Here is a 10,685-nt window from a genome sequence, read left to right as displayed (position 1 = left end):
AAAGCATATGTTATACGCAATGATTCCGCTAAACTAAAAGGCCTTCCCTTAGATTTTAAATGTTCTACAGAAAATCTTCAATACCTACTAAAGAAAGAATTACGATAATTAACTTCACTAGTCTTGTATAATCTATCCACGTAACGATGCTATGGATTTTGCTAACGGCGGCAGAGTAAGGACCCCGCTGACTGTCGACAGCGGGATTCGAACCTACCTACCCGTGGCGTGGGACGTTCGAGAACTCGCCTCAATTGAGGCGCCTAGTTACCCCACTAGACCACGGGCTGTTGTTGAAAGATCTAGTGATACTTTCGTACATAAGGGGTGGGTGGCTGGTTGGGCGGTTCGTCGAGCGTGGGAGGAAGGTGCGGGTGGAGCTGGTCGTCAGGCGACAAGGTGAAGATAGCTTCAGGTTGGTGCCTGGGACTTTGAGACTCAGGCAGGCAAGGTAAGGCAGCTGCCCGCTAAGCCGACTGTCCTTTGTCCGGCCTTCAATGTTTCAACACTCCTCCCGGGGCAAGGAGACTGTCCAGATTCTAACTCCCTAAGTTAGGTATTGGTGCTTGTCTTTTATTCACTAACTGAACAACAACATGCCAAGATGACCGTATGTAGACAATTTAAATGTGATGGAGGCAGGACAGACATTTGATAGACTCCAGGTTCTCTCACATGGTCTCGAGTATCCTCAACCTGTCTCGGCGATTACCTGGTTCGTAACCCCTGAAGTCAACACCGATGTCTTTTATCCAATACAGACGTCGGACGACGTATCACAATGCTGAAGAATGAATAGAATATAGAGAAATCGAGTGTGCTCTCGTCGCCATACTCTGCTTCCCAAAAGCGTCTCTCATGTGGCCAGCTTCCTACCCCCAGCTCTCCAGAAACAAAGACACAATCCCATTGAACAATATGAATGACAGAATTCAATCTGGTTGAAGAAAATGTAGTGGAATAGGTAGTGATAGCAACTAATGATGTTCAAGCCTGCCATTGGAGTGCCGTGGTGCCTCCAGCCTATTGACCTTCACAAAGCTCACGCTAATACCCGCTCATCAAGAGAGCACCAACCTGACAGGGTCCCGTTTTACTCTGCGGCACCCCTTGCTCACTCACCATAAGCCATCGTCAGGAAAGTCCACGTTTAGATCAAGACAGCCAACCCAACCGGTCGAATCCATCCAGTGAAGATTTGATTGTACAGTTCATCTATGATACAACAGCGTTACACTTTTCCCCTTTCATCCACTCATGTTTTTTCCTTTCTTCATTCCTCACCTGGCTAGATCGTTCTACCGGTCGCTTTACCTGTCAGCCAGCATGAGCCGCACGCTGCGGTAGTACTCCTCCGGCAGAGCCTTCTCCAGCTCCTCCCGCGTCAGCCACTGGAACTCCTTGTACCCGTACGCGTTGCTCGCCAGGTCCGCCTGCCCGGCCATGATGCGCCACTTGAGGAAGAACGTCTTCTCGCCCCTGCGCTCGACGCTGCCGTCCTGTTTGGCCACGGGCTTGACGACGTGGTGCGCCACCGGCGCCCGGCCGACCATCCACGTGTTCATGTTGACGCCGGCGGTCTGCTCGAGAACGCGCGAGGAAGCCTATCGTGTCCAAGTCAGTACAGTGATCACATGTTTTCTCACTTAGCCACGAAGCCGTGAGAGAGTGACGAAAGAAAAACCCACCTCGTGGAGGTTCTCCTCCGTGCTGAGCGCCGCCGCGGGGAACTCCCACTTGGCATCCTTGCCGTCCCGCTTGACAACCAGATACAGCGTCCGGTCCATCGCGCGGTCCAGCCTCGTCTTGTCGCCCTTCTTATCCGCCTCCGACACTCGCGGCTGCGGCGCCTCGGGCGGCACCCGGTCCTCCTCGGGGATGATCTCCGCATCGTCACTCACACGCATCACGGCGTCCTTGAGCAACAACTCAACACTCGTCTCGTGCCTGCTCAGCTTGTCCCCGACGAGCAGCTCGTCGTCCCACGCGCGGGACGCCTTGCCGTTGTACATGCCCACGTCCTTGCCCACGGTGCCCTGGCGGTCCTTGACCTTCATGTTCCAGTCGATGAGCGCCGGCGTGTCCTGCTTGAAGTAGACGGAGGTGATGAACGGCAGCGTCAGCCGCTCCTCGAGGCGCTTCTGGTAGAAGAAGTACGCCTGCTCAAAGTCCGTCAGCGGCCGAGTGAGGAGGGGCGCCCGCGTGACGATGGCGCCCGACTTGATGCGGTAGCCTGGCCCGCTCGGCGTCGCGGCCTTGGGCTCCGGGGGAATGCTGCTCGGGGTCGACGGCCGGGGGTTCGGAGGGGTCGTCGTGGCAGCCGCGGCGGCGGCACCCGAGTACGCTCGCGAGGGAGCTCTGATCTGGACTCTAGCGCATTGTCGGCAGAGTCTGGGGGATGCTGTTGCGGGGTCTGCAGTCAGTCAATTGGGTCCCGGTCAAGAGTACGATAGCGCAGGCTTACTTCGCAAAAGCCCTAGGACGGCAAATGCGCCTCTGCTTGAGGCCGCCATGCTGAAAGTCTGGGTGTACTGAGCCTCCTCATCAACGCCTCAGTCGAGATCTCCAGATGGATTGAACTTTTTTGCTGCATTGCGGTACGTACCGCTTACCTAAGGGCGAGGTGCAGTCGAGCTTCGTGGTGGATAGGTATCCCGCTCCGAAGCGCACGGTCCACGCCCGTCGACCAGCTCTCTGGCCTGAGGAGCTCGCACTGACGCGAGGCATCCACATCGAATTATGTCAGCAGCGGACATCCACCGCAAAAAGTCTTTATCATCTCAAACGGCGGACTGAGTTTTCCTCGTTTTCTTCTTTTTTCGTCAAGGGCACCATTCCTTATCGTCTAGACCTGTTCCGCCTCCAGAACGTCCGGATCATTTTTCGAGTGCCCAGAGTAAATAAGCAGTCTTTTTCGCTAGCAGCGCCTGCATCTTTTCTACTGGGATTCACTGTTAGATAGATACTGCAAACATTTCAGCCCCCTTGCGACGTTGTTTCTTGGCGGCTGATTTTTTTTTCATTCTCAACGGTCCAAGCTGGGCCTGAGTGAGGATTTCCGAGAGGATTTCCAGCTCCACGAGCCACGTCTGAAAATAAGGCGCACTCTACTCTTGAATTCTGCCTAGCGTCATCGTGCTGCCTCTGCTCTTTTGCTCACGTACTATGATGCTGCTAACTGTGTCCAAATTTTAGTGGGCTGCCAACCAGCCACATCCAACCCCGTCACACGGAAAGTTCTCATTGAGCAAAATCGTTATGTCCATTCATCGTATCGTCATTTTATCTACACAATACAGGAAACTTCTCTCGATCTCAGAACCGTTGAGTATCGAGTCATGCGAGACCCCTAGCATACAGATCGGGTCTACCCTATTCGAAAAAAAGCATTCGGTCCTAAGCCGAGACAAAATTCAAAGCCACTTTCAGATGAAGTGTTGGGTATCAAACCGCGTGGTTCGCTGCCAAACACCATGAACGCCTAATGCCCATGCCACTCGTGACTTCGATCAAGCCTTCAGTTCCTCGACTGCACGGGCCACTTCCTTGGCGGCGATCTTCTCCCATGTCTTTCTAGCATCCTCGTCGAGGGCCTGAGGGTCGCGCAACCCCTCGTATAGCTTTCGAGAAACGTCTCGGTTGATGTTTGCGTACTGCTCAGATGTGAGCTCTTTCGCGCGATAATGCGGGTTCAGCGCGGCCCGGACGATGCTGCTGATCCTCTCCTTGGTTTCGAAGGTGATGCCATGCCTGGTCGGCGATGAGTCTTGCGACCGGGAGAGGTTGGGTCGGTGGCGCATGGGCCGCTGGGGCCGGGGCTGGCGGATTTCAGCGCCGTTCGAACGACTGTCGGAGTCGCTGCTATCGCCCGAAGCTCGAGTCGGCGAGTAGTTGGCCTTGGGGAATCTTGGCTCGATGTAGGAGCTCAGAGACAGTGTTGGGGAACTAGGCCGGGGGTGGGGTGGCGGTGTGAGAGACAGCGCCCGGGGAGAGTTTCGCGAGGATGGTGAGGGGGACGTGACTGGGGACGATGGGTCGACGCCAGAACGAGTACTGAAATAATTCCGCGCCGCTTCGTCTTCCGACGGCGTGCTCATCTCGACCTCCTTGAGTAGCGAAGAGAGGAAAGATGGACCTGTCTCTGTGCCGGTGGGGGATTGAGGGCGAAGAGCTGCAGCGCTTGCGGTGCCATTTGTCTGAGGCCTCGAAGCCGGCACAACGATCGGCGCGGGCGAAGATGGAGTTGCGGATGTGGATGTAGACACGGGAGCAGACGCGGAGGCCGATGTTGGGGCAGAAGCGGATGCAGAGCCGGAGGCGGCTGAGGCAGACGTAGATGGCTCTCCCTGCAAAGGCAACCGGCGAGTGCGAGGACGCTTCAGCTTGCGCTCGGGTTCTTGTGCGGGCTCCTGCGGGGAAGCCGTGACAGATCTCGACTTTCGCTTCCGGGTGTTGGGGGGTGTCTCGGTCTCGCGGGCGCGCTCAAGTGCGCCCCAGGCTCGCTGCTCATCTCGAGTCTCCGGAGCAGGAGGAGGGGTCGGTTCTGCAGGGGCGACGGGGACGGCACCTAGGCGATGGCCGACAGCGGGCCGGATATTCTGCACAAACGCCTCTCTGGCGCCCATTCTGCTGGCGATGGACATGCGCTGCTGCCAGTCGCGATGTTCCTGCATTTCTCTCATCTGTGCTCTCTGCGCCTGGGCCCGGCGGAAGCTCTGGAAAGCATCGTCCTCTTCGTGGTTATCGAGGTCGATCTCGGTGGCGTCGTAGATGCGGCTGGCAATATGGTCCCAAGCGCCCACCCATTCGAGAGATCTCGCCTCGCGCCTTGCGTTTCTGGCCTGGAGTTGTGTACGCAGGAAGCCTCGTCGGTTGTTGTTGCCCCGTCTGTTTGAGGAGCGAGCAGCCTGGGCGATGGCGTGGGAGATGGCCTGCGCCTCCTGGACGGAGCCTTGGGAAATCTCAGCAGGACGCGGACGGCCGGCCGAGTTGTCGTTGCACTCGAAGCAAAACCAGTACTCCGACTCGGGGACCTCAGGGAGGCCGATGCAGTGGGTGTGGTAGGCTGCGTTGCAGCCATCGCAGAGGAGGAGGACATCTTCGTGGTCCGAGGACTCACAGACAGGGCAGACCACAGCGGGTTCCGACTCTTCTCGCCCCTCGGGGTTTTCTTCGAGCCATCTGTGGATATCGAACTCCTGCTCTTGCTTTTTGTCCTGGACGGCGTACGAGTCGACGGAAGGACCTGTATTCCAAGCCGTTAGCTGCTGCTGTTGCAGTAATAAGGGTGGGATGGTGGTTTGCGGTGATACGTACCGTTGAGCTCAGATGATAGACTGACCTCATTGAAAGGCGTGCGGCAGATGGGACAGGTGTTGGAGTTCTTGGCCCAGCTCCTGATGCAGCGATCGTGGACTACATGATTGCAGCCGACGAGAGTAGCAATCAGATTGTTTTCGTCTTCGAGGATTTCAATGTCGGAGTCGATGCGCTGGTATACGGCTTGTTTTGTTGCTGTTGTTGATGGAGGTGCCGCTGCTGGTGCTGCTGGGAGTGCTGTAGGACCCGACCCGTTTGCACTGTCTGGCTGGTGCAGCGAGGGGGGCTGCAGCGACTCCAGGCATATGATGCACTGATCCGGCTCAGTCATTGTGGCAACAGTGGTAGTATCGCTTCAGATTTGAAGAATTCATAAAATTCGTCAAAGGGAGAGGCCAATATATGGCGTTTGATGTTCACCAGAATTCACAGCCTGAGAGATTGTTCTTTAATTCTGGAAACCTTGGTTTGTTTGCCTTGTTGTCAGGCGTGCAGAGGTGGGCGGCAAAGGTGAGTAGGGCGCTGGTGCTGAGGCGACTGGGTGGTGGTAGTGTTGTTGGTGGTGCTAGGCGCACTCACTGCACTGGGTTGGGTTTGCTGGTTGCTGAAGAGTGGGAAAGGGAAAAAAAGAAGAGGTGGAAGTGGGTAGGTAGGCAGCAGAGAGACAGACAGACAGACTGAGTGACTGGCTGGCTGGCAGGAGGCAAGGTTGGTCTGGTCTGGTGTCAGGTGTGTGGTGCGTTTCTAGCGGGAGAGGAACTGTCAGCCGGTTCGGGGATGTTTCGCCGCTGGAAGGGAAACCGAAAAAAATAAAGCTGCGAGAGGCCAGTGTGGGAGGGGGATTTCGCACTTCCGGCTTGAGGTGACGGAGAGAATGGGATGAGGGCGTGGGTGAGAGGTGAGGTGAAGACCAGGACTGTAAGGTAAACCGTGAGGGTGGTGAGGGAGGCAAGCAAGCCTGGCAAGAGGGTAAGATAACTGCTGCTGCCAGCTGGTAGACGGGACGAAAGAGGTGAGGTGGATGAGAAGCGCACTGCCGGCTTGGGGGGTCTGAGTGATGAAGATGAAGTGGACTCTGCTGCTTCACTGGGTGGTGTTGCGTTGCTGTACCTGCTGCTGCCGCTGCCCTGCCGCTGAAAGCCACGAGCGACCTGGAATTTTGTAGGAGAGAGAGTTTGAGGACCCGGAGCCCCAAAGCGGTTTTTTGCGAGCTTAGCGCATGCCTGCAGCAGCTGGTCTCAACCGCGGCCAATCAACGGCCGGCTGATGCCCAGCGGTACGCCACACACACCATCGCAGACCGCAGACCGTGGCCCAGTGGGCTGGACAGGGACCTGCTGCTGGACTGTGGACACTACGGCCCGGGTAGGTAGGTAGCCCATCACCACCACCCGCAGCAGTCCGCAACTCTCAGTGCCTGGCTGGCTGTCTGTCTGTCTGTCTGGATGGTGACTTGCACACGCTTGACGCTGGACATCGGAGACACTGGGCCAGGTGGACTGAACTTGACTGGACTGAGGCGGACTGCAACCCGACGGACCAGACTAGCCCACTAGGGCCGCTGCAAAGCACAACCCCCCAAGGATCCATGGATCGTGCAGTATTAGCAGCAGCAGCGGCAGCAGCAGCAACATCGAGCAAACAAGCAGCACTCACTCACCTCATTCACCTACCTCCTCACCTTCACCACACGCAGGGCGGGCAAGCTACGCGGTAAGGCAAGTCATGAGTGAATGGGGCCCCTGCTCCTCGGCAACCCCTCGAATCGGGCAAGTCAGGAAGCGGCAGCAGCAGCAGCAAGTGAAAAAAGAGAGTTGTGATACGTACCTGCCTGCTATGGATGGGGACTTGGCGGGTAGAAACCCAGACGACGCAGCACGACACGACACGCCTGCGGGAAGCTTGCGTGTGTTGCGTTGCGTTGCCTTTGCTTCCTCGCGTTGCGCTTGCCGGCCTTGTCCTCTCGGTTCCTAGCTCCTTAACTGACCCTTTGCAACCTCTCTACTTCCGCGGCGACCCTCCAAGACTGGACGAATCGTGGGCCGGGGATGGAGGGCAAGGGTGGTGTGGAAGAGGAGGGGAGAGGGCGGTGGTAGTGGTGTCAAGGCAAGTGGGCGAGTCAAACACTCTCGATGGGTTCGCCTGGCTCGTGCGACGTCAGTTCGGGTCAGGTACCTCAAGCCAGCTGAGCGTGAGGTAGGTACGTCGTGGGTTGAAGTAATAATAAGGTAGGGTGGGCAAAGTATAGACAATAATGTGTGTTAGGTTGGAGTCTGCGTCTGCAGTGTCTGCGTTGAGGCGACCTGAGAGTGAGATCGGGATGTGCGAGCGAGGCGTTTACGTCAGAACACACCCACAGGCACACAGGCACACAGTCAGGTGTAATCCACAACTCAGGCGGTGCCTTAACGCAAGGAGGTGGGAGGTGGTATTCCGGATTGGAACGCAGACTCGGCAACGGCAGGCCGGACGATAGGGGGAGGGGAGAGACGGAGGCGCAGGTGATTGAAGGATGAGGAACGGGTTGTGGAACAACGGAAGAAAAGAAAGAAGAAAGAGGACGGTTGAATCGAGGGCGGAACGAGATGGCTGAAGGGGAAAAGCCGGGGCGCAGGGTGTGAATACTCTTATTTGGCGCTGGAATGGGGTCAGGTCGGTTCAAAGTGCCATCTCCGCTTCCAAAAATGGGATGCCCTTCACTGTCATCACGGGAGTTGGGGGCAGCTGGGAGGGGCGGGCAGGCAAGGTAAGGCAAGTCCACCACCCAAGCCCTGTTCTTCTGGTGTGTGGTGGTGAACACCTTAAAGTCGAGGTAGACGCGGATATGGCTGCTGTACGCAAGGCACACGTGAGACCTCGACGCCCCTCGAGTCGTCTCGGAGGTTGACGAGATTGGCTGGTCGTCTGGCCTGCGTCAGGTTGCGACCCAAGCCAGAGTCCGTCTCTTCCTTGGTGTGCCCGAGCGAGTAGAGTTGATAGGATGGGTTGGAGTCGACTGCGGTCGAGTTGATTGAGATTCCGTCGCCGGCCGCCCGTCCCGGTCCCGGCCACAAATGCGTGTTATTTCCCTTGCCTAGCAAATTGAAATGGCCCAGGGTGAAATCATCGAAAGGGAAGGTAAATTGAAGCGGATGCACCGTTTTATACCCATGTGTGTCTCGATCGGACACGGCAGCCATGGCGGCCATTCCGCAGGGGAACAGCCCCCAAATTTGGCTGCTCTCGCGCGGCTCATCTTGAGGTACGAAGATCTCATCTTCGCCAGCAATGATGCGTCCCTCGTATGTCTCTCAGACACCGTGTTGACGAGCAGGGACGAGGTGACAATCAGAACTCACCGACTTACATGGTGCAAACCCGCCGTCCTGTGGTGTCCTCTTTTCCATCGGTGTTAGTCAGGCGTCTCATTGGCCGCCTGGCGCTGGCCAGCGGCGACCGCGCTTTGCCAGTCCAGGGCACCTGGATGACTCAAATGCCAACCGAACGTGGCACCGCTATTGCATGAAATTATGACAGCTTCGAGACCATTCTAAATCCAACTATGAAGCTGTGAGTACATACAAAACGGAGTCATTGTGGCCTCTCGTGAGTACCTTACTGGGTCGTGCTGCCTCGGTCCAATGCAGGCACCCAGCGGGACGCCACGAACTGTCTTGGCCCGACATCAGAATGTTGAGATGTGCCGCTGCGAGCGTAGCGTAGCCTCGTAGGCGCCTCCTTATGACGAATGGCGCCGATCGACAAAGCGTGGGCCCGCCAGACCACGCGGCTATCTGATGAGGTTGGTCATTCTGTCCACGCCGGCCGGTCTCCACTCCATGTTCAACTGACCCCTATCACACTGTTCGTCACTTCACGGAAATACTTGCCTCGCAAGCTAAAACGACTGCACACCAAAACAGAGCGATCGGGAGGGGACGTTGTTGTACGTCAAGTTGTTCTTTTCATTGCTGACCAAGTGGTCCCTCTGGCAGCTGACTGAAGACCCGTTCCATTGTGGCCGTCGTCAGGGTAGACATGAATATCCGGTTTTCCCATACACCGCCCGAAAATGCAAAGCAGAAGCCGTCCACCATTCCGTCATCTCATCCTTAAACCTCAGCGATCTCCCTCAAGCGACGGAGAGTAGAGCGCATGGCAGCGGCGGCGGGGGTGCTGTGTATCTGGTTAGCGACTGATGTCTATTCGACATATCGAGGCAGAAGCCAAGGATGTGGTTGAACATACGCAACAGTGTAGGCACCGCCGGCGACGGTCTTTCTGCAGGCGTGGCAGTTCCAGATGCCAGTGGAGTGGCGCTTGACGGTGGGCTTTCCGCAGAAAGTACAGGTGTACTTGGCGTGCTGGGAAATTTCCATCTTCTTCACCTGCTTACGCAGGGAAGCACCGTAACGGGTACCGTACTTGCCGGTAACTCCGACCTTCTGTAGGGTTGTTAGCCATCTGTGGTTGGCGAGGTTGAGCGAGGGCCATGGCTTCGTCGGCTCCGTCATGCATCTGTTCGTGCCTGGATGCGGCGCTGCTTTCCACCGCCGAGTTGCGAACAAGAGAGAAGAGTCCGGGAGATTGCGTCATATGGGGGTTGGAATTGTGTCCATGGAGATTCGCTGTGTCGTCACTGAGCAGGCGGCCCATTGTGTCGTGTCAGAGTCGGGGCAGGGATTTTGGTGGTGAAGTTGTGGGTGAAGCATCTCGGGCTAGTAGCTTGACGTCGGGCGGCATGATCGAATCGTTCGGCTCTCTTTCTCTCTCGATCTCAACTCGGGGCGTGGTGCTGTTGCGCAGGCGGATGTATCCAGTCGACCTTATCCCGCATCCCACGATGCCTTAACGGTTCACCTGCCATTGTCGCCAATGGAGCAAATCGCGGACGGTCGTCGAGGCGGGGTTGGGGGATTCGAAGCATGACGAGAACTCGACGAAGCCAATCCTCCTGGGGTTAATTGTAGAACAGTACGAACCTTCGTGCGCTTGGCCATTTTGTCGATGTGTGAGGGGAACGGGTTCGTTGACTTGAAGTTCGACGATGGAGGTGTTCAGGGCGACTTGCTCGAGAAAATTCCCAAGTAGATTTTTCGTGGGCCAAAGTCGAAATGAGTACGTACCTAGGGCAAGCCTACCGTTCGAGTGAGGTAAGTGCGGGTCCGCTCGGCTGCCATCTGCTTCCATCGCAATTGCCAGTCGGGAGAAAAAAAATATCTTAGCGAGCGCACGTGCTTAATCACGTGACAGACCGTCGCCGGCTGGCTGGTGGACCCTGGAGCTGTCCGTCTGTGAGTGGAGGCTGGGCGGCGGTGTGCCTTTCTCTGCGAGGTTGCACCGGTTTCTCTCTTCAAACGGAGCTTTCAATCAGCCCGGGAGATCGG

The 10,685-nt window shown here is 56.8% G+C and overlaps 3 protein-coding genes across 3 annotated transcripts; all 3 read right to left on the bottom strand.

Annotated features, from left to right (window-relative positions):
• Positions 1-1,310: 1,310 nt before the first annotated feature.
• Positions 1,311-2,513, bottom strand: COL26b_013846 (uncharacterized protein; the record flags this gene model as incomplete). Its single annotated transcript, XM_053186434.1, has 3 exons — positions 1,311-1,604; positions 1,689-2,413; positions 2,465-2,513. 3 exons carry the CDS (start codon positions 2,511-2,513, stop codon positions 1,311-1,313), a joined length of 1,068 nt encoding a protein of 355 aa, XP_053029629.1.
• Positions 2,514-3,509: 996 nt separating this feature from the next.
• Positions 3,510-5,650, bottom strand: COL26b_013845 (uncharacterized protein; the record flags this gene model as incomplete). Its single annotated transcript, XM_053186433.1, has 2 exons — positions 3,510-5,245; positions 5,317-5,650. 2 exons carry the CDS (start codon positions 5,648-5,650, stop codon positions 3,510-3,512), a joined length of 2,070 nt encoding a protein of 689 aa, XP_053029628.1.
• A 3,760-nt stretch (positions 5,651-9,410) lies between these two features.
• Positions 9,411-10,298, bottom strand: RPL43 (60S ribosomal protein L43; the record flags this gene model as incomplete). The annotated part of the gene is made up of 3 exons (XM_053186432.1): positions 9,411-9,474; positions 9,547-9,743; positions 10,281-10,298. 3 exons carry the CDS (start codon positions 10,296-10,298, stop codon positions 9,411-9,413), a joined length of 279 nt encoding a protein of 92 aa, XP_053029627.1.
• Positions 10,299-10,685: the final 387 nt, after the last annotated feature.

Source organism: Colletotrichum chrysophilum (assembly GCF_026319265.1).
Source record: "Colletotrichum chrysophilum strain AFK26 chromosome Unknown scaffold_261, whole genome shotgun sequence".
Lineage (NCBI taxonomy): Eukaryota > Fungi > Ascomycota > Sordariomycetes > Glomerellales > Glomerellaceae > Colletotrichum > Colletotrichum chrysophilum.
This window is presented reverse-complemented; position numbering and strand designations above follow the sequence as displayed.